At 49.7% G+C, this 23,297-nt stretch overlaps 1 protein-coding gene across 1 annotated transcript in view; it reads left to right on the forward strand.

Moving 5' to 3' along the window:
* The window catches only part of NOC2L (NOC2-like nucleolar associated transcriptional repressor), a 58,869-nt gene that overhangs the window by 26,115 nt on the left and 9,457 nt on the right, over positions 1-23,297 (forward strand). The window contains exons 13-17 of the mRNA XM_014941452.1: positions 3,223-3,336; positions 3,492-3,593; positions 9,213-9,356; positions 14,986-15,099; positions 20,001-20,136. Coding sequence (XP_014796938.1) covers positions 3,223-3,336; positions 3,492-3,593; positions 9,213-9,356; positions 14,986-15,099; positions 20,001-20,136 — 610 coding nt within the window. The remainder of the gene's footprint in view (positions 1-3,222; positions 3,337-3,491; positions 3,594-9,212; positions 9,357-14,985; positions 15,100-20,000; positions 20,137-23,297) is intronic.

Consider the following 23,297-nt stretch of genomic DNA (forward strand, 5'->3'; position numbering starts at 1 on the left):
CTTTGACTGTGGTCTTTGCCCTCTGCTGAGAAAAAATAAGACCACAGCTGGAGAGCTGTGTCTAGGTCAGTACTCTCCAGGACGAGAGACATGAACATCCTGGAGTTTTTTGTTGTTTTGGTTTTGTTTTGTTTTTCTGTGAGGGTTGCTGAGCTCTGGCACAGGTTGCCCAGGGAGGTTGTGAGTCTCCATCCTTGGAGATACTCAAAAGCAATCTGGATATCGTCCTGGGCAGCTGGCTCTCAGTGGCCCTGCTTCATGACTGTCAGAGCTGTCTTGCAACCTGAACCATTCTGTAAATAAAGAGACTGGAGCCAGTTTTTCCTCAGTGGTGCTTAGTGACAAGATGAGAGGCAATATGCAGAAAATGAAATATAGGAGGTCCTAGTTAAGCATTAAAAAAAACCCCAAACGAACAAAAAAACCCCCAAAACAAACCCAAACCTCCCAGCACTTTTATATGGTGAGGCTGGAACAGGTTGCTTGGATAAAAAATGGAGTGTCTGTTGTTGGAGATGCTCAAAATCTGACTGGACGTGGCCCTGAGCAACCTTTTCTACTTGACCCTCCTAGATGACTTCCAGAGGCCCCTTCCAACCGTAACTGTTTCATGTCCAAGTGCTTCAGTCCAGCTTCTGCAGAAAGTTGGGCAGCTTGTCTGAACTTGGCATTAATCAGACTTTGCTGAAGCTGCTTAATTAGGCAGTCTCAGCCTGTCCCTCTGGTGACCGACAGCCGAGGGGAAGCTGCCGGCAGGCGCAGCAAAGCCCCCTGTGCCGCCTGGGAGCTGGCCCGGGGCAACTTTAGGGTGATCAAAGCAGATGCCTGGAGGCTTTTGCTAGAGCCTGGGAGAAGGAAACATGGGGTGGATGGAGCAACGTGGTGGGTGCAGAGCTGCTGCTTTGGTTTGCACTCTGGCAGTAAAAACAGTAAACTGTGTATCTGAACACTCTTCCGACCAGCCACGTGGAAATCGTCTGCGAGCTCGAGATTTGCCAAAAATCCTTCTCCTTCCTGTCTGCTAGTGGTTATAGCTTAAGCCAAATTGTTGCCTTTTGACATTTTCTGGCCCTCTAGTCCGTCATTATCGCCTTTCCACTCTGCCACAGGATTCCTAGACACCAGTCATCCTCTGCTTCAGTCTGGCCGTTAGCTGATCCCTTCTGCGCAGCCTTGAGATGGGAACCACATTTTCCCGCCTTCCCACACATCCTGACCGGCTCCTTTCCACCTTCTGGGAGAGTTTCAAACCCTCTGGTTGCATTTCCCCCCTTGCCCAGGGCCGTGTTAGAATCCCACAGAGCCCGACGCCTTTTGCTTTTAATGTGTCTAACCTCGGGGATCAATACTACTGTTTTGGTCAAAGAAATAACCATGCATAATGAGGTTTATAGCATCGATTCCCTAGGCTAGGGCTCTTTGTTTTCACAAGCCACCAAGCTTGTCCCTCCCTTCCAAATAACCTGGATTGACAAATAAAATGTAAAAAAATCAATAGTCGTCTCCATGCTTTTCTGGCCTGGGGGCATCCATGTGACCTGAACGCCCTCCCTTTCCTCCTCACCCTCTAGCAATCAGTGTGCTCCATCCCCACCTCGCTGGGCTGCTTGGGGTCTGATGATGAATGTGTCGCTGCTGCAGAGAGGGACTAGAAATGATTTCCTACTCAGGAGTGTGATTTAAAAGCACCGGGGACAGGGAGGAACTGTCGGCTGCTTTTGAGGTGCTCAGAAGTATGGGTGGGCAGGATAATTCTCCTCATCAGCCCCCCTCAATGGTTGTCATCAGATATGCATATGATTGCCAATTGTTGGCTGAGTTTTATTTTTAAAATTGAGATCTCCTCCCTTGATTGCCACTTGTTATCCCCTGATGGGGGTCTCTGGGACTCTGCCCTGGATCAAGTTGGTTTTTTTCAGTTTTTATCATCTTTCTCCTGAGGTCTGGCACTACCAGGCTGGGAAAGGGCATATTTGTGTCACTGCTCGTTTTAGAAGCCTTTTGCTCCTTCCTGTATCACAGCTTCAGAGCAGCACAATGCACATCATGTACCCTGTTCCTGCCCAGGGCAGCAGGGACCAAGGCAGATTTTGGCTCTTGACTGATTTCAGGAGAAAATAGCTTTCCTCTGTGCCACACGGAGCCTTTTTGGGGAAGCGAAGAATGGAGATTCTCATTGATTCACGTTACCCTTTTCCCACTGAAGCTGGAAAACTTCCTAAAAGCAGGGAGTGGAGGAAAAAGCTTCCATAGTTTTTGGTCATAATTACAGTTTGTTAAGTTTTAAGGCAATAATGGTTCTTCTTAAATAAAATCAAAGCTGAGATGCCACCCTGGAGACCCAGTCACGTGCGCTTATGTAAAGTTCCTCTCCATTTTCTTCTTTCTGCTACATGAGTTTCATACCTTCTGTTTTGGAAATACTCCTTTCCCCAACCATTATCGTTAAACAAGCTCTGCAAAAACACAGCAGCAAAGGTGCAGGTCTGCATTTTGACATTACATACTAGTCTGCTGGGCATCCAGCTGTACCCTAGAGCTTGTGTGTCCTCATCGTTTTGGTGAGCAGGGTTCTGGGAAGGGGCCGGTTTTTCTCCATATCCCTTGCTATAAAACAAAATGTCTCCATGGAGAATGATATATATTTATTCAAAGGCAGTTATTGTTGGTACAAGTGACACCAATGGGAAATGTGTTAGAATAGAAACCTTGCCTGGCAAGGGAGTGTTTGTGAAAAGGACTTGCTGGTCTCTCTGCTTTCTGGGACAGTTATTTCAGTGACAATTAAAGGGTAACGGATTTGGTGTAAGCAACATTTAGTCTCACTATTGAAAAGCTGCTCGCCTTAAGGGACAGCTCCAAAATACACTCAAGCTTTGTAGTATGGTCTTTCTGACCATGAGAAGTGTGGGTCTGAAGAACAGACATCTGGTTTCTTGTGCTGTTGCCTGTGTTGGTTTTCTTTTACCTTACACTTCAGTGGCATTTTTCACACTCAGGTCTCTAAAGCTTCGAGCCTGCTTGGCATTTGCTCACTTATCTGTCCTTTGCTAGGGTATTTAAGCAAGCTGTGGGACAGTGATCAGAAGAGGCAAGCTGGAGTCAGGATTTCTGGATAGTCTTCTCAGCTCTGTCACCAACTGCCTGACCTTAGTTGAGTCATTTGGTATCTGTTTTGTTTTGTGGCTTGATCATCTTTACACTCAGTTTTTTCTCTTGTAGGTTTTCCAACAAGTGGATTTCAACAAGAAGCCAGGACGGATGAGTGCTAAGCCTATCAACTTTGCAGTGATCTTGAAGCTCTCCAATGTCAACCTGCAGGAGAAAGCCTTCCGAGTAAGTGGAACCCCAGTGGCCAACAGTGCAGCAAACTGCCCTACCAGTATGCTTTGTGTTCCTGTCCCATAAGGCTGGAGACTCATTTCTAGCAATCTGATTGCTGTAGGGCTTAGTTCCTATCTGATATCTCTATTTCTGCTTCCCCTACCCAGGATGGACTCATTGAACAGCTCTACGACCTGATGCTTGAGTATCTCCATTGCCAAGCCTACAGCATTGGGTTCCCAGAGTTGGTTCTCCCCACTGTCATTCAGGTAAGGTGTAAGATGCTTCTTGGTCATGCCATGAATGTGCACAGAGCAGGGTAAAATCGTGATCTCAAGGTGGGCCTCACAACGTGAGGATAGAGCCATTTACCTTTTCTTAATTGTAATTTTTCTTTGCGTTTTGGGGAATTCTTGGGGAGGAACAGAGGCATCACATCTAATTAGAAGCCTGAAGGCAGGTGAAAGTGGCTGTGGAGTTAGCCACTCTTTGGGGAGCCAAAGTGGAACAGAGTGCTGCAGAACTGCTGTAGAGGAGTGGTTTCCGTTGGTGAACACAGATGAGTTCTGGGCAATTCGGGGTTCTCCAAACCTGTGTGTTGTCTCAGAGCAGTACCTGTATTTTCGGTGCCTCACGGCCTCCCTCTCGTGCTCTCCACAAGATGGCAATCTTCCCTCCTTTCATGGTGTCTCCATCAATGGGGGCACTTTCTCCCCAAATCCCTCCATGCACAACGGTACAATTCCCATCTCCATCCCTCCTCCTTGCTGCACGGAACAGCAGTGCTGCAAAATAGTCTCCTTTGCCTCTCCCCTGGCATTCTGTGGTGCAGGGTGTTTTTCCCAGCTGCTTCATGTTTACATACTTGATTGTCTGCAGTGAAACTGCCCAATGGTGCTGTGTGTGTGGGTGTGCTCTGCATAATCCTTCCCTAATACCTTGCTGGTTGGGTGGCTTCAGTTTTCGATGAGCGGCGACCTCTCTGCTTGGAACAGTGAGATTTCTCAGTGCAAACGTGTTGGAACTTGTTCCCTCCCTTCCTCCTAATCCTCTCTGTTTTTAACTCGTGAGGGGCAGGTGCCGTACAGGTTTGGCAGAGGGCTCTGCCCTATCCTCCATGGGGACAAGAACCTCTGCTTTGCTTTCGTAGAATCACAGAATGATTCAGGTTGGAAGGGACCTTAAAGATCGTCAAGTTTCAACCCTCCTGCTGTTGGCAGGGACACCTCCCACCAGACCAGGTTGCTCCAAGCCCCATCTAACCTGGCCTTAAACACTTCCAGGGATGGGGCAGCCACAGCTTCTCTGGGCAACCTCTTCCAGTGCCTCACCACCCTCACAAGAAAGAATTCCTTCCTAATATAGAATCATAGAATGGTTTGGGTTGGAAGGGACCTCAAAGCTCATCCAGTTCCAACCCCCCTGCCCTGGGCAGGGACACCTCCCACTAGAGCAGGTTGCTCAAGGCCCCATCCAGCCTGGCCTTGAACACTTCCAGGGATGGGGCAGCCACAGCTTCCCTGGGCAACCTGTTCCAGTGTCTCACCACCCTCATAGTAAAAAATTTCTTCCTGATATCTAACCTGAATCTTTTTTCTTCCAATTTAAAACCGTTTCCCCTTGTCCTGTCATTACCCTTCCTGGCAGAGTCCCTCCCCTTACATATCAGATGTAAGTCTCCCCTCTCCCAGTCTGAAGCCATTAACCCTCATCCAACGAGGAGCAACATCTCAGCTGGGCCCCCCTGGCTGTTCGGAGGGGGGGCAAATCTCCTTGTTCCTGCTGCCTGCAATAGGCTGGCATCTGTCAGGCGCGGGGCTCTTGGCTGTGTCCCCTGGCACAGGCCACTGCCTGGCTGGCAAGGGGCTGCTTTGGCTAATGTGAGCTGACAGGAGCTCTCTGTGCGAGGAGAGCAGCTCCCGCTCTCTGGCTTCGCGTGCTTCTCGCTTATCGGCGTTGAACAAAGCCCTTCCCTCTCTGCCAGCAGCTGTCGGGAGCATCGAAGCTGTCGGAGCCCATGTTCTAGCTGGAATGAAAAATGGCTGAGGGCCCTCTGGCACCCCTGTGGCTTCCAAACACGCCCTGGGACCAGCCCCTATTGCTGCAGAGAATTAATGCTATCGGATTCCTAGTTGGCTGCCACTAACCACAGCCTCGTGGCGTCTGCTGGGCTGGGGTGGCTGAGGTTAGCTTCCCAAAATCTCCCAGTCTTCGGGAAAGTGGGGGGGGGGGGGGGGGGGGGTTTCCCCGGGCGTCGGGGAGGGATGTTGCATGAATTGGGAGGGGTCCCCAAGTTTCTGGGTGGGTCCTGGGGTTCCGGGGGGGGGGGTTGTCCTAGGGTCAGCGGCTTTGGGAGAAGCCAGGCTGAACTGCCTTCAAGCTGAACTTTCAAACCTCTTTGCCTGGAAGGCAGGAAGCACCCGGGGAGATCAAAGGAAAAGGAGAGCCACCAGGAGACAGTTCAAAGGCTTCTCTTCTGCCATTTCTCCTGGAACGGTTCCAGTTAACTGTAAAAATCCATCTGTCCTGATTCTTCCTGCCCGATGAGCTCACGCTTCTCTCAGCGCCGTGTCGCGGGGGCTGTGTTCCAGCTGGCGAGGGTTGCGCTCCTCCTCTCCTGGTCAGCGGCTTTGGGAGAAGCCAGGCTGAACTGCCTTCAAGCTGAACTTTCAAACCTCTTTGCCTGGAAGGCAGGAAGCACCCGGGGAGATCAAAGGAAAAGGAGAGCCAGTAGGAACCAGGAGACAGTTCAAAGGCTTCTCTTGAGGCCAGCCGCTGGGACGATCCCATGGTGGTCACTGCCTCCGCAGGCTGGTAAGGAGCTCCGAGCTGAGCCTCTGGATGCTCAGAAGAGGCTGCCTTTTCCCTCCTCAAGAGCCCAGAGAGGCAGAGGTGGGAGGTTAAAGGGAAAAACTGGGCAGGCATCAATAAGGGGTAGGTTCTGCTGGGTGGAGGCAGGAGGTGACACGATCCAAGCGTGACTTGCAGCGAGACAGAAGGGCAGGAGGTGCCGGTTTGCTTTGCCAGCAGCCACTTCTGCTGCTGCTTGCTCTGTCCCCTCTGCTTTCTGTGAGCAGGGGATTGGGCTCAATTTGGGTTCTCTGGAACACACACCCCCAGCTGCTTCAGATCATTTCTAGTTCCCTGCGTCGTTTACAGTAAGAGGAGCTGGTTTTTTGCTGTGGTTTCTGCTGGTATAAACCATTGGTGTTTAAGGCTGGCAGTTCAACAGAATCAATCCCACTAATCACAGAGCTGCTTAACTAGGAACCAACGTGAGATGTTAATGACATCTATGCACACACACACATGCACGTTCTGATTGTTTTATTCTGAAAAGATATGCTTGTTGTATTTGGCACAGTGGAAAAAGGCACACAGAGTCCCTTTCTCTCTCTCTTTTTCTCTCCTCTATTTTCTTTTACCTTCTTGGTTGTTCCCTGCCTCTTAACACAGGCCTGAGATCTCATTACATTTCGTTAATATCTGTGGCAGATAGTGGTGGGACTGTGAGGGATTGCAGGGGTAGGAGAGAGGCGGGGGAAAGAAGAAATGAAGCATATGGCTGCGAGAGTGAACACCCAACACCAAACTGCACAGATAGAGCCTGAGATTTTGCAGGATTTCTGGTGACACTTCTGCAGCAGAAGAAAAATGATAATGTATGTGGCAGCGGATGAAATGGATCTGGGGCTGCAGCTGTGGGGATCAAGTGAGATAAATCAAATGACAAATGCATCCCTCAGTGGAGATAAATATGCAGCACCTATAAAAAATAAATATTTTAGAAAGGGGGGGGTGAGGATAGGACAGCCTTCGCCAGCAAAAGAATGGTTTTGCTGATGGTTCCTTTGTACTTGTTTGATGGGCTGTTTGCTTTGTGGAAAGGGGGAAAGATTCATTTTAACTCCCATTTGTCTGATTTGGATCTGTGATGGCAGGTGGGTGTATGCTGGGGATAACGGGACAAGAGAAGCCCCTGCTGCTGGGTAACGGGGGACATTCTCCACGTGTGTCCCAGACAGCAGATCCTGCAACAATATACCCATCAGGAGGGCAGTGTCCTTACAGAGAGGGGCTAGGGCTGACTCTCACCTCTTGATTAACATTTAATACCTGCCCACTTGGCACATAAGATCAAGCCAATGTGTAGGCTTGAAAGGAGGGAGAAATCTTGCTCCTTCCCCCAGCTCTCTATTGAGGCAGAACATTTGAAGTTGTAAGTGGAGAAGGCAGAATTGTATTTGCTGACTATAAACCCTTTGTCTCTATCATGAGAGCATCTGTAGGTCCCAGCTGAGCTGAAGTTTCAATTGTGGTTAACCATTTTCTTTTGTCTTGTCAGATCCCTTTCTCTAAATCAAGTGCCTGGGTAGTGTGTGTGTAAATATATATGGCTCTAGAAAAGAGCTTGGCCTGCAGAACTGGGACAGCACACCAGAGACTTCTCTTGGGGTTGGTGAAAACTGTTAGCAGACAGTGTAGTAGACTGGAATTCAAGCCACGAGTCAATCTGGACACCCCTGTCTCTCTTTCTGTCATCAACAGTATCCTCTGCTGCCTTAGCTTTTAGTTTGGACGTGTCAGAGCCGTGCAGTGGTGTTGGAGGCTGGTTTGTATTGGGAGGGGAAATCTTTGGGGGAGAAAAGAGGCTTGTTTGAGATTAAAAAAGAAAACACAAGAACATGCTCTGTTTGCAATGAAGTCTGATTGTCTGAGAGTAATGAAGTGTGTTTTGGGCGCAGAGAGAGGGCAGGAGCACATCCTCTGTGAGCAGGATGGTCCTTCCCCTTTCAGGCAGCAGTAGGGTTTGTGGTTTCCTGGCGGACTGGCACTTGTCCTGAGGGTTACACATAAGGCTTTGGGTCTAAAAGAAAGAATTATCTAGGAACATGCTGCACAAGTTGACCACAGGGAGGGTATTCTGTAAATTTTTGTGGGGTGGTGGGTTTGTGCCCTTGAAAACTCAGTGGTGCCAGTTGGCCTTGGGTTGGTAGGCAGACATTAAGCAAACATCACCCTATGTGACTCTGCAGATGGCCATCTGTCCTGACCCACAGCTCTGCTGCTTAGCACCACCACGTCTTCCCACCGAGCTATGCCAAAGATCCTTTTCTCCCAGTTCACAGACACTTCCACCCCAATTTTAAGTCTCTTCTCCCACTCTGCCTTCAATCCCAGCCACCAGTATCATCCACAGCCTCTTGTATTTGGCGTTCCCATTCCAGTATCGACTGGTGTTCTACAATCTTAACCCACAGACAGCCTTTCCCATTCTAATCCTGGCTTCCCTGTGCTTTTGACCATCTGGAATCCACAGGGATCCACTGTTACACCTGGTCTCTGTGCATCTGGTTCATGGTCCCTCTTAAATTTGGCTGAGTCAGGGACGGTGCCATTGGTAACTCCAATGGCAGCTGGAGCTGAGGCCCCAGAGAGCTGCCTGCTTGAATTCCACTGATATATTTCTATTTTTTTTCCAGAAAGAAGTAGCATTAAAGGGTGCAAAGAGGTGCTTTTGGGCAAGGTCCCTGTGCTGGGTTGTGTACAAACATCTCATGTGGCCTTGAGCAACCTGCTGTAGTGGGAGGTGTCCCTGCACATGGCAGGGGGGTTGGAACTAGATGATCTTTGAGGTCCCTTCCAACCCAAACCATTCTATGATTCTATGATCTGCCCTGTCCCTGCAGCTCTTTGCATCCTCCCAGCCCCAGGAGGTAGGACCTGGAGGGTTGAGTTCTTTGGAGTATGGTATGAATTGAAGGGAAAAGACACCCTGTGCTGTCTGTCCCTGGGGTGGGGGGGGGAATGTTTTTTTGCTGATGGGATCTCTTTATGGAAACTCTGACATTGCATTCATTCTTCCTCTCTCTTTTTCCTCCTCCCAGCTAAAATCCTTCCTGAAGGAATGCAAGATTGCCAACTACTGCAAGCCTATCCGGCAGCTCCTGGAGAAACTGCAGGAAAATTCTGCCTACATCTCCAGCAGGCGTCAGAAAGCTGCCTTCGGCGTGGCCAGCAGGGACTCTGTGGTGAGGCTGCTCCTTCCATTTGGGCTTCCTGGAAAGACAGTGGGGCTCCGGCTGCCGGGCTGGAGCGGGGGGCAGCGGGAGGAGGGACACGGAGATGATGGAAACGGGGTGTGTGGGGTGGGGAGGGTGTTCACAAACAACTGAGCTCGGCAGGGCTCGGAGGCTGTAGCTGGCAACACTCTGCAGCCAAGAGCCTCATGGAAAACACAGTCCATAAATTACACCCTTCTATTATTTATAACACATACACACGCATGGAAGCGCCTTGCTTTGCTGGGGCATCTCCTCTACTGAGAAGTTTCTTTGTTTTCATCATCCCGTTCCTGATTTTTAGTGCCAGTTTGTGCCTAAAATGATAGGAGGGAATTTGGCCACCTCTTTAAGTGTGTCGTTTGTCCCTGGTCTGCTGAGACCAGCCTCCAGTAGCGTAGAACCAAGGGGTCAGCAGGCTGATATGTGGCAGTTCGGGATCCCGAGGCAAACTTTTTCCCCTTTTCCTGGGCCCTTGTGGAGACACAGCTGCTGAATCAGGAAAGTTATGAGCCATAAGAACATCCTGGGCACTGCAGTTGCTTCTCAAGAGAGAGGCTGGTGTATTCTTCTGTCTGCAGCCTGAGCATCCAGCCTGCTCAGAAAACGTTGAGCATGTTCAACACCTAGAAAAGTTGCAGTTAAACATCAGGATTCTACCTTAGTGATGAGATGAAGAGGAGTGACTAAGGTGATGGTGGAAACCACCCCCTTATCTTAGGAAATGAACCTGTAGCACAGCTAGAAGATGGTGTGTTAGCTAATAGCTGGCCATCTGGCTAACGGACTGAGAGATGCTGCCTTTCTCCTGACTTCCCCTGCTCCAGGAGCCTGCCTGCTCTGAGCCAGGTCCTCCTCAGGATATTGTCAGGACATTCCTTTCGGTTTCCTTGCTTGAAGCTTTTTTCCTTTTGCTTTGTTCCATCCTTTACAATCCAGGCCCTACGTAAATGAAGCCAAAGGGAAGGCAGCTTTGTTAATGAAGCTTTGTTGATGTGTCCTTTGGGTTGGACTTTTTATCTTTATCCAGCTCAGCAGCCTTTGCAAGCCTGCGTGTGTGCGTGTGTCTCTGCCTGAGAGGAAGGAGTGGGTCTGGCTCTTCCTCGCCTGGCAGGAGAGGAGGGAAAATATTTGCCTGCAAGGGAACTGATGGGTCAGAGTGGTCTCTCAGTGGCCACACGGTGTCATCGGACAGTCTGGGGTTGTGCATCACTGAAATCTCCACCTGTTGGCACGGAGCTGGGCATGGAGCAGAAGTTGCAATGCAGACTAATTTGTCTTCACACACGCAGGGGTGGGGACTGCAGGAGAATTAGCCTTTAAAATCCTGACATACCAATGCCAGCAGCGCTATTCTGGGATTGAGGGGCTGGTGGAACTGGGTTTGAAGTGACTAAGAAGTCTTTGGTTCTGTAAGTGCCATTCTGGGTCAGACTGTTTTGCTAAAGGGATTATGCTTCCCGTCTGGAGTGCAGGGGTTTTGTTGTTGTGTATTTTTTTGCGGGCAACGCTGTGACCACCCACCCGCTCCGCAGAGGTAGAGATTTCAGCCTCTAGGGCTCTCCGTGGAACAGATGGGCTGGGGAAGGTCGTTTGGCTAAATAAGACAAGGGTTTCCAACAACTCTGCCTCTGTCTGCTTTCCCCAGCAACTCTGGCTGCAGTCCCTCGTGGAAGAGCTAAATGATGATTTTAACATCTTGCTGCCCGTGTGTCTCCCGGTTGACATTGGTGCACCTGCTTTCCCGGGGACATTTTGGGGGCTGAGTGGCAGGAATCGGGCAGGACTGGCTCCCCGGAGGGGGGGCAGCAAGAGGCAGCCTGCCCAGAATGAGGGGGGTCTGGTTAAGGGACACAGGCGCCAGTTTGCCAAGGCTGTTTGGAGACGACTCTTCTGCTGTTTAAGGGGATAGAGCAACGGTGTGAAGCGCTGCTCAGAGAGGGGGTCTGTGCAGTCTGTGTTTTTTCACTGTATTAGAGAATTATAGAGTGGTTTGGATTGGAAGGGACATTAAAGACCATCCAGTGCCAACCCCTTCCCTGGGCAGGGACACCTCCCACCACACCAGGTTGCTCCAAGCCCCATCCAACCTGGCCTTGAACCCCTCCAGGGATGGGGCAGACACAGCTTCTCTGGGCAACCCATCTCACTACCCTCAGAGTGAAAAATTTCTTCCTGAGATCTCATCTAAATCTCCCCTCTTCCAGTTTGAAGCCATTACCTCTCGTGCCCTTGTAAAAGTTCCCCCTCCAGCTTTCCAGTGTTGTCCTATGGGAGAAGGGAGCCCTTCTCTTCCTTGGGTCCATGGGAAGGCAGTGCTCCTGGGAGCAGAGCAAACAGCCCCTCAAATACTTGGGTGGGGTGGAAGAGCCAGAGTGGCTGATCTTCTCTGGTTTTGTGCCCAGGTGGCCCTGTGTTTTCCCCCTACTCCTTTGCAAGCAGATGGTGTCGATTCCCAAGAAGGGCCAAAGCTCCCACAGAGCCTGGGCTTCCCAGGATGATTTTGGAGGGTCCCTCGAAGTCTGGGTTGGGTTTGCCAACCTATCTCCAAGATCTGGGGGGCATTGGCACTTCTCGTGAGCAAACACTGCCAGAAAAGGGAAGGGGAGGAGGGGGATGAGGGAAAGGGAGGTATTTCTGTGTCCCCCTTGCCAGCGAGAGCAATTGAAAGCAAATGCTCTCTGGTATTCGCATCCATGCGTTTGTGCCTGCTCCACTGCAGGGAGCAGAGCCAAAATTCTGAGCTAATTCTTCCATGCAACATGCTGGAATGCTGCTTTCATAGGGGGGAATTACAGAGAAATAGGTTTAAGTGAGGGGAATAAAGGTTGTGAATGTGATCGGATCTGCACTCCTGAGTAGCTGGCATGCTTCAGAAAGCTGGATTTTACCTAAGGGTCTATATTATATTAATTTTAAAGAAGGAACAGGCTGGGGATTTAATTTAGTGCTGCGGAGGGAGCACGGTGGTGAAATCACAGAATCACAGAATCGTAGTGGTTGGAAGGGACCTCAGAGATCATCGAGTCCAACCACAAAAAATGTTGAACTTAATGTGGAGGGACTGTGGAGAGATCCCTCCTTGCATCCCAGGAACTGTGGCACGGAGGGATAGGCACACCAGGTGTGCCCTGGCAGTATTTAAAAGATGGGTAGGCATAGAGCTTAGAGATATGGTTTAGTGATGGTTTTTGTCAGTGTTAGGTTGACGGTTGGACTAGATAATCTGAAAGGTCCCTTCCAACCTAGACAATTCTATGATTCTAATATTCCCATTGAGGTGTTCTGACTAGAAAGATGGGAATGTTTGAATGGTCTTTTTTTTATCTCTGAGTTCCAGGACACTTTAAAACCAAAAGAGCTGTACCAGACAGAACAAATAGACATTTCCCCTCCTGCAAGAAGAGTCTTTCTAAGAAGCTGTCCGTACCAAGCAGCGTCAACAAATTGCCTGCTTGCAGCTGGCAGCCTGCTACGAGCCTCATCTGTAAAGGGGGTGACTTTGTACTCCTTGGGAGTGACTCCTCTTGCCGTGGTGGTGTGTCAGACCGGCAGTAAAGCTGTGCTGTCTGCTGCCTGGCGTCTCTGCCAGCCCATCAGCTGGGCTTTCAGGCTGCTGCCGGGGAGGAGACCGGAGAGCAGCCGCCGGCTCCAGCCCTGCAGACCTGGAGCCGTGTTACACGCAGTCCCGGGGGGGTGGTTTGTGAGTCTGGGACCCGTGATTACCAGAAAAGGGCCTGGTTTGGCTTGATGCAGTATTGATAGCGCCTGTTGAAGGATGCATAAATAGATTCCGTGCCATTAGAGTGCAGGTGACACGCGCTGGTTGCCCTTTAATTGCCAAAGTTCAGCTCCTGGTGCCAGCTGCAGAGACCGCACATCGTCTCCGCTTCCCTCCCAGGGATGGGGCACATCAAGAGCCCACACAGACTGATGGATTTCACTTTACAATATATTGCTTTTTGGTGTGAGCTGGGAGCTCTGCACTGCGATCCTTCACAGAGACCTGCTCTTTCTCTCTCGTTCATACACCACTAAATAAACTTGTCCTACACCTTGGCTCACAGGCTGCCACCAACACACTGTTAACTCCCCACTTTTGGGGCTCAGCTGTCCAGAAGCAGTTGATTTGGGGTCTGCTGAAGAGTATTTGAGCTGGTTTTGTGTTTTTTGCTCTCAAGATTATCTGGCCTTTTGCTCCCACCCTCAGACAGGAACATTGTGTGCTCACAGCTGCCCGTACAGAGCTCTGGATTTGTTCTCAGCCCTGGATTCAGGATACTCTTTTTGGATCTGAGTTGACCTTTGAGTGTATCTGTGATAACTTTTGTTCCTCTTGCTCCTTCCCTTCCTCCTTTGCCTGTTTCTATTTCTGCTTGTAAGCAGAAAGGCATTAGATTGACTTTTTACCGTGGTGTAATACAGAGCCTCTGGGCACTGTGGTAATCCACTTAGCAGGTACAGTTCTGTGTGGGTTTGAAGTTAAAGAGATGTTGGCAGGTTAAGAGAAGTGTATTTTAATAGGACATACCACCACCCCTCTTTCAGCACCAACAGGCCAAATGATTGAAAAGAATTTTTAACCATTTAATTTGCTTCTCGCCATTTACGGTGTGTGCATCTCCTCATTCTCCCGGCTTGGGCAGCAGAAACGGGCTCGGTGCTTCTTCGTGCTCTGCTCTCTCAAGGTTGGGATGAGTCCAGGACCCTGCAGGGGAATGTTTGTTTCAAAAATAAACCCTTGGCTGAGACGAGGGGAATGGGCAATCAGACAACTTTGGTACTTAGGTCTTGTAAATGAGGTTTTTCTGAATTGAGAAGGTGATCAAATGCCTCCATTGAAGAAGCAGAGGAAAAATTTTGTCCTGGTAGATCCTCTGATCTGTCCCTTTGATTCCTACCTCCAGGTTTCAGTTGAAGTAATTCCTTTTTCGTTACAATAGGCTGCATCATCTGACTTGACTTTTGTGTCAGTGTCTTCTCACTAGAGCTAGAGTAGATGTGAATGTTCAAGGACAAGGTACTAGGATCCTAGAAGGCACTGAGCTGAGTTTAGGAGAGCCTGTTGTGAGTTCTTAGCAATTCTGAGAATCAGACCTTTTCTGGAAGGAAGAAATGGGTATCTGGGCACCCACATTTTCCAGTCACCATGCTGAGAAAATTTGGTGATCTTCCATACGCTAAAGGATCTTACGCACTACCATTTAGATGCTCCTTTTTTCTGGACTTTATGCTGTTCCTTCAGTGCCATTGCTGTCCTGTGCTTTGGTGTCACATAAGCTGCTGCATTGGCCAGCCTGTCCATTGCATCTTTTGGCTTGCTTTGATTTCCCTGCAGCATCCAGGCATTGCCTTACCCACGGAGAGTGGTCAGTCACACCACTCCTGACTCAGTCGTTACTTAAATACCTGTGCCTGAATTCAGACGTAGTCCTGCTTGCATTCCTAGTCATGGGTGCCAGTTTCCTACCCAGAGGTTGGGAAAAGGTGGTTTGGGAAAGGCTCTTAACCTCTGCTTTTGACCCCCTGCGTTTGCCAAAGTTGTATTGGAAAACTGCTTTGAGAACCCTTCTTTAACTTGCACTCCCTCTCTCCACAGGAGCAGTGGGAGAAGCAGGTCAAAGAGGAGGGGACACCTCTCACCAAGTATTACACCCAGTGGAAGAAGCTAAGAGAGAAGGAGATACAACTGGAAATCAGCGGCAAAGAAAGGGTAAGAATGACATTTTTCTAATTTACTGGACGTCATCTGTGGCATGGAAAGGCAGGAGAGCCATGTCTTGGTGGCTTCTCTACAGGGTAACACAGTGTCTGAGCAGCTGGGGCAATGGATGTTACTTTTGGAACGAGCATCTGCTGTGATTCTGAAGTTTAAATTGTACACAGTTCTGGTTTGGTGTGTTCATCCCCGCATTCCTGGGCTTTCTCACGTTGCTTTGGGCAGTTTGCATCATTTCTTGTGCATTGCATTGCTTTCCTGGTTAAATCAGCATGGGTAGAGCTCGTGTAGGCCTTTAGCTCTTTCTCCAGAACATGGCTGGATCACCACACTAAAACCCAAAATTGCAAGAAAGTCAGGGAGGGAGGAAGATGCCTCTCTCCTTAGCCAAGGGAATGTCAGGCATGAGTTCGGGTCCAGAGAAGGGCGACAAAGCTGGTGAGGGGTCTGGAGAATAAGTCTTATGAGGAGAGGCTGAGGGAGCTGGGGTTATTCAGCCTGGAGAAGAGGAGGCTGAGGGGAGACCTTATTGCTCTCTCCAACTCCCTGAAAGGAGGGTGTAGAGATGTGGGGCCGGTCTCTTTTCTCAAGTCACAGGCGACAGGACGAGAGGAAATGGCCTCAAGTTGCGCCAGGGGAGGTTCAGGCTGGATATTAGGAAAAATTTTTTCACTGAAAGGGTTCTCAGGCATTGGAATGGGCTGCCCAGGGAGGTGGTTGAGGCCCCATCCCTGGAGGTGTTCAAAAGCCGGGTTGATGTAGTGCTGGGAGGTCTGGTTTAGTGATGATGCTCCTTGTTTGTTGTGTGGGTGTCTATTTTTGTCAGTGAGGTTGACGGTTGGACAAGATGATCTTTAAGGTCCCTTCCAACCTAGAAGATTCTGTGATTCTGAGTTTTGTTTTGTGTTTTCTCCTTTCACCCATGTGGGGGTTGGGAGGTGGGACTCGCTGTCTGGCCAGAAGTGCTCAGGCTGCTGTTTCCCACATTTCCTGCCCAGGGGAAGGCTCCTTGGCTGGTCCTCAGGGCGCTGCGCTGCGGGGTGCAGGAGGTGGGGGAGGGAGCTTGCTTGCATTAGGAGTCTAAAGGAAAGCTGTCTCGATGCTAATGCAGTGAAAGTGGCTGAGCTCGGCTCTCGGCCAGGGAGCAGGAAATAGATATAATTGGTGTCTCCAGCGTATGGTGGGGAACAATTAAAATAATCGATGGGGACATGAGGATGATTGGCTCCGAGCCAAGTCCCAGAGCGTGGCAGAAGACCTGGGAGATCCTAGAAATGCTCGGTAGGTATCGTGCACCGGCCTGAGATAAGGGAAGGAGGCTGAGATTCCCTGGGGGCACCGCGCAGAGGGAATGAAAAGCAGGTTTGTGTTCTGGGCAAACCCAGCAGGAGAACGTGGCCTTAGTGGAAAGAAAACCAGGGAGGGAGAGCTGTGACCAGGGCTAAGTTCTTGCCCAAAACTGGCCCTGCTGGTGTGAGCTAGCACTTTCCTGGTAGAAAGAAAACCAGGGAGGGAGAACTGTGACTGGGGCTAAGTTCTTGCCCAAAACTAGCCCTGCTGGTGTGAGCTGACACTTTCCTTGTACAGAAACAGCTATCACAAGGGGAGACGAGCAGCCCTTGGTGTAGACAAAGCCCATCTCATGTTAAAGGGAGAAGGGGAGCTGGAGCTCCTTGGGGTGGCCAGGACCAGCTGAGGTGGAATGCTCCCCTTGAGGGGTATTGCTCAAGAGGGTGACTTCTGAAACCAGGGGAAATCTGAAGGGCACTGACAAGGACTTGTTTTCTCTTGGAGAAAGTGGGCTGAACAGATAAGCTGGAGGGAGAGAGAGAGAGGCAGACTTTGGAGTTAGCTTTCCGAAGGGCTTGTGGCTGCCTGACATCTTTGCTTGGTGAATGGGGCTGTTGTCTCTCTCGGTGGGGACTGCTGGCTTAATGATGCAGCATTGTGAGCCCCAGCAGGAGAGTGAACACCATGAGGCCCATTAGGGCTGGGAAAATCCATGTCCCATTAGCAGCCATTGGGGGAAAGAAATAATAACAGAAAAAAAATCAGCCTGGCTCTCAGCTGGTATGAGCTGCAGCTTGCCTTCTATAACAACACTGACCCCGTCTGCCCATTCCATTTGCTTTTCCCAATGGTTTTTAATGGGATGTAGACTAATGGGCTTCGTGAGACTCGGTAGATAGTAACCCTCTAGCTGGGGATTAAAAGACTGGCCCCCAAATTACCTAATTATTGCCACTGTGTGATGAACACAGGCTGTATCTGTGAGCTGTGGCTCAGCGCAAGCCTCATGCCTTTGCCTTGTGATCACTCCACAGCTAGGAGGGTTTTCTGGTGCCTTTATTTTGAGATGCCCATCTTGAAGGCACTCCTGGGGAGTCTCAGAAAGTTGGAGGCAGCACAACTCTGCACGATTCAACACCAGGTCCTTTTTAATACGCTCAGGTTGAGTTCAGCTAGTCCTGATGTCACCCAAAACCGTGGGCTGTCTGTGGAAATGGGGACTTTTCCTAAGAAGTATGAAAATACAAAGAAGTCCCAACTAATAACCTCTGCTCCCTGCTGTACATGCCCTGCACAGCAGAAATGTTTCACGATGGTGAGATAAGTCTCTCTCTTTTGCTCCCTTGAATTGGAGGAGACTGTTCCCCATCACATACATGAGACATTTTACTCATAAACTGCTCCATTTCCACTTAGTGATGTGTTCCATGAAAGCATCCCATGCCCAGGATGGGATGCATAGGAGGAGGGAGCATAAGATCTTGGGTGATTTTTGCATTTCATTTGCTGCTGCTGAGCAGTGACAGTGACCAGGGTCATGGAGAACAGGACTAGCCAACAGGGACTTGGGCAATGTTATCAAAACTGAGTTTCTGCTTCTGTTGGTGACACTTTGAGCCTCAACTATTTCCTAGTTAGATAGTGCTGGACTCCTCTTTAACTGCTGCTGAAGAGAGATGGCTGTCACTGCTGCCAGACAGGGACTCTGTGGGTCTCTGGGACATGAAAGGCCTTGACCCGAATGGAGCTACCAAAGGAGGGACATGGTGGTCCAGGTCTTGGGCTGCAGGAAGCCCCAGTGCTTTTCCCCAAGGCTGGGATGATGGCAGCATGACCTGGCTGAGGCACTTCCAGAGGCAAGGAATGTGTAAACTGACAGGGATCAGATAAGGGGACCGGGTCTGTGATCACAGCGTAACGCTGGGTTGGAAGCGTAGCAGCTGATTTATTTTAGCTTCTGAGACCTTTGTGTTTTATTTCTGGAGCCTCTCATTGAATCAGTATTTCTGGAGCATCTCCCTCTACCCTCCCACCCTCTGTAAAGTTACGTGCTGGAACAGATAAGAGGAGTGAGGCATGAACCTGCCTTGTCCACCAGAACTGGTAGGGGCTAAGGAAAACATTTTCACCCTGGCAGCTCCCCTGCCCCACCATGGAGCTTGCAGGAGTATAACCACCCTAGAAAGAGGATGTCATAAGATCAGCTGAGGGCAGTTGGGCAGGGACTCTGGGTTGCTGCTCTTCCTGCATTTTGCTTCCCAAGTCTCTTTTCTTGGGCTGCTTTCTTCAAGCATCTTCCCAGCAGAGAGACAGCCCAGCAGGTCTCTGCGGGGCTGGGGGAAGGAGAGGTATCTCTGAGTGGAAAAGAGCAGGTGGGAAGATGATATAAAATTAGGACCCTGCCAGTGGCGGTTGGTGATTTTTCTCCCCTCTCCCCTTCTCTGGCCAGCTTCTGACTTTCCATCCTGGAACTGCAGGTTATTGCTTGTAAGTGCTCGGCTCCCAGAATCAATATTGCCCAGCTGGGAACCATAACCGTGAAACAGGCTGGGAGAAATTGCTGGAATTGGCTGCAGGAGCAAATGCCCGTCTCCGTGTCTCTCGTCATCTCTTCCCCCCATCCTCATCCTCTCACTCTTCCTCTCTCTCCACCCAGAGCTGCTTTTCTCTATAGCCCGTGCTCGGCCGCTCTTCCCGCTGGGGGAAGCTGAGGGCAGGGTGGAAGTGGATGTGGTGGGAGAGGAGTGTGTTGAGGGGTGGTCCGACGGGTGGGAGAGAGCAAATGAGTTATTACTCGCAGGGTGAATGTTTCCAAGCAAGCTAATGTGTGCTAATGCATGAGTGCTTCCCTGGAGGTGTGCAGCCAGGCAGGGGCAGCGGGCAGCTGATGTTGGGAGAGCACTTGGGATTTAATTTGCATTCTGATTATCTTTGCCCTGCTGGCCTGAGCCCTCGCAAGTAAATCCTCCCCCTAATCCCCCTCCGGAGAGGTGTAAAGAGCAGTGAGGTGGTGTCAATTGCGAGTACTTAATGGCATTGATATTGGCTGGCTGCAGCAGCAAGGCTCTTGGCCCATTGATCTCCATAAGGGCTAGCAACTGGGGGAGACGTGGTGCAGACAGACCTTAAGCATCTCCAGCACCTCTTCAGCCATGCTCAAATCTGCGGCCAAAAAGACAGTGCCTTTGCTGTAGCTGTCAGAGCTTTTGGCATCAGTGGAAAACTGCTAATTCAGAGATGACCAGCATAGTCTGGCTCAATTGTGCTTGGCTGCCCAAGCTCGCAGGGCCTGCGTGGCTTTCAGTCCAGAGATGTAGGACAGCCAGCTTGTGGTGGGTGTCTTGCACTTTTATCCATGCTAAGGTACCAGTGGTAGATGGCCCATTAGAGATAGTTTATTAGGTAAAGATCAATAGAGCAGTGGTGCTTTGTAACTGACTCACAGATCTGTTGTCCCCTTGGTGGGCAGCAGCCAGACCCAACTGTCCTTGGCAGTGGGGCTTGCACATACTGGACAAAGCCAAGTTCTTGTGTTTAAGCTCAGCATTTTATGTTTAAAAGTACAAATTACAGTTGTTCTTACTGTTGGTTTTGGTTTTTTCCAGCTTGAAGACTTGAACTTCCCAGAAATTAAGCGTAGGAAGCAGAATGAAAGCAAGGAGGAAGATAAGAAGGAATTCAAGGACCTCTTTGACCTGGACAGTGACTCTGATGAGGAGAATGGTGGATTCCCTATAAAAGGTATGGGGCTGGGGCTGGGCATACTTTCTCCTTGCTCAGAATTCTGTAAGGTGTGGGTCAGTACAGCCCTGCCCTAGGGGGGATGAAATGCTGGCCGTGTTCAGTTCCAAAGATAGACTGTTAGGAAGAGAGAGGGCAGGATGATGATGCCTTTTGGAGGCGTTTTAAAGTGACAGGCAGGAGGTAGTTGGAAGGCTTTTATCTTTCTCTCCTGCTCCTACTTTGTCACTCCAGCTCATTTTAAAGCCTTAGTCCTACATTAGTCTTTTTCTGTACGTGACCTGTGCTCTCTCCTCCCCTTAGCACCTTCCTTTTGTCACAAACACTGACCTCAACATGACAGCCCCAGAACCTGGGGGATGTTTGGCTGAAGCAGATCCTGCTTTCAGAGGCTTTTCAAAGCAGCAGCCGTGGTTCAGACAGTAATTCCCAAAGAGTGAGTTCTCCTTGTGCTTATAACCTGTGCAGGTTCTGGGCTGAGGTCTCGCTTCAGAGAATGTAAAAGTGTTTGCTGTCTTTTTGCACCATGAGTGGAGGTGCAGAAATCCATTTTTTGTTTCCTCACCTATAAAAGAAGAATTAAGAATGTATTTTTAAGTGATGGCGTGCTGGGTCTTTGCTATGTACGTCACTGCAAACAGTAGCTATCGCAGGGGCTGGCTACAGAACAAGGCTCTTCGATGGTTATCCTCTCTTTGCATGCACTATTTATTTATTTATTTTATAGTGACTGATTTTGCAAGTATTCTTGACAAGCCAAGAAAGTTTAGAGCCTTCAGAGCAAATGGAGTGATGTCACTCTCTGCCTGTGACCACGAGGGGGCCACAGTAAATTGTGGAACCTGCCTCAGAAGTTCACCATCCAGTTTGAGGAAAAACTTAGGTGTTCTTCTTGTAATTTGGAACGTTTGGGATATCACAGATTTTCTAAATGCGTTGTCATTCATAGAAAAGGGCAACTTTCAGGAATACGGAGTTTTCTTGTTTGGAGATTTAATCTACAGGTAACATCCTGGTTTGTTTTGCACATCATAAGGTGTGAGGATAAATCTTGAGACCTGTCACAGAACCCTCATTGTCTCCCTCATGGGCATCTGTGGCACGGGAGGAAGAAAAGGTTGGAAAACTCTTGTTTGATAGCTCGAGGTTGAAGTGAGTGGAATTTTATAGGAGACCTGGCAAAGAATGGGAGTGAGCACTTGAACCCACCAAGGTATTGAGAGATCAGTGTGACATCAAAGTGATTTGCTGAGGTATATCCTTGAGGTCTGGGGTTGTCCTGTCTGCCATGTGGGTTGGTGCCTTAGAAGAATCCCAGTGGGTTTGAAAAGGCAGTGATAACTGCAGTTTAGAACCAGGTTGCTGGGAGAAGGGAAACCCAGGGTCTCTTCTTGCACCTCCCAGGAATTGACTTTATGTACACGTGGGAGGTTTGTCAGACTGATGGACATCAGGATCCTGACGAGGCACCTCTGTGATGCAAGTCATGATACAAGGTCTTTGGCACATATAATATACACAACTTCTACCTTGCTTGCCTGCTTGTGGTGGAAATCTGCTGAATATAAAGCTTTGCAACCTACTTGTTAGGCATGGTTCTCCCCTCACGGCCTCTTCGTGGGCTTGTGACATCTGTCCACGAGGTTCTTTGGCAGCTTTGAGGGGCTGACATACATTGTGAAGAGAGTGCAAATGAGGACTAAGGTCCATGTGATATCAAAGGCTCTGTTTGTATGGGTTCCACAGCTGCATTATCCAGTCTGTGGTATCTGGTGGTATCCAATCTGTGGTATCCAATCTGTGGTATCTCATGGTATCTGCTCTGTGGTATCCCATCTGTGGTATCTGGTGGTATCTGCTCTGTGGTATCTGTTTGCTGAGCACCATCATCACTCCAGTGTCAGGAATGGGTCTTGCCTTTCAACATTCCTGGGTCAGCTGCCTCTCTAAGGCCTTTGTTCTTAGTAGGGTGTTTTCTGGAGGGAGGCAACAGGCCCTGAAGGCAGCTTCCATCTCAAGGAGCAACTGTGCTGGGCCCCACCATGGATCCCGAGGCGCTGGGTGGAGGTGGTGGAGCTCTGGGTCTGTGCTGTCGCGTAGGGTGAAGTCCCCTCCAGGCAATGGTGTGACTCCACAGAGAGAAAGGGACAGGGACCAGGGAGGCTGGGAAAAACGCCTGTGTCTTGGGAGATGCACACAATGAGCTCTTGTTCTTGCTCTGTGTGGGGTGTGAGATGTTCCCAGCCACACTCTGCATTCACTGTCAGGGCTGGCTGCAGATGGACATGGAGAAACCAGTGCTCCAGTTCCCTGTCCTTGTGACCATTGTCCTACCGGGTGGCCAGATGTGAGGGGATTTGGGAGGCCCTGCAGCTGCTGGGGTCTGGGTATTCGCTTCTTCACCTGTGAGGTTTGAAGGCATCGCAGTCTCCTCTCCTCAAATAAAGCAAAAGGAGAGTCTGGGACAATGGAAGGACTTTGGTTCATCTTGAATCAGCCTCAAACTACTTCCAGGAGAGACATGTTGATGGCAGAAATCTAGGCAGGAAGGTAAGACTGCTCTGGATGGATGTCCTAGAAGAAGAAAACAAGAAATATAGCTGGAAAGCAATAAATATAGCCAAGAATGCCCAGTGATGCTGACCTCCTTGAAAAGTGACAGGGAGAGACCTGATTTAAGACAGGTTGGTGCTACAAAAGCAACTGTGACACTGATGTGCTGTGTGGATCTTGGAAGCTCATCAGAGCAGATCAGCCCTTCTGACACCACACTACCTCCAGATGTGGGCAGAAGGAGATGGGGCTGGTGGGCTACACCCTCCTTGCTCTGGGAATGGAAGCCTTGAGTCTTCCTACCCTCCAGCTCCAGGGCTGGGCTATAATTGCACGTTTGAGGACACAGGTTGCAGGCACGTATATAAAGATGCAGGTGCAAGTTAAACACCTCCAGAGCTCTTGCAGTGTGTTGAGATACCAAGGAAGAGGAACAAGTGTGTTTGGGGCAGGGGAGGTTACAGGGTGGGCAGCAGCTTAGAGATGTTCTCACCTGAGGATTGCAGAGAGATGGTTTCATTTAATATCCTCTGATGAATCTGTTGGTTCCTTGATTGTGCCTTATCCTCACTGTGGCTTCCACAGCATCCTCTGGTAGCATGGTAAGA

The sequence above is a fragment of the Calidris pugnax genome, unplaced genomic scaffold (genome assembly GCF_001431845.1).
Source record: "Calidris pugnax isolate Ruff unplaced genomic scaffold, ASM143184v1 scaffold82, whole genome shotgun sequence".
Classification (NCBI taxonomy): Eukaryota; Metazoa; Chordata; class Aves; order Charadriiformes; family Scolopacidae; genus Calidris; species Calidris pugnax.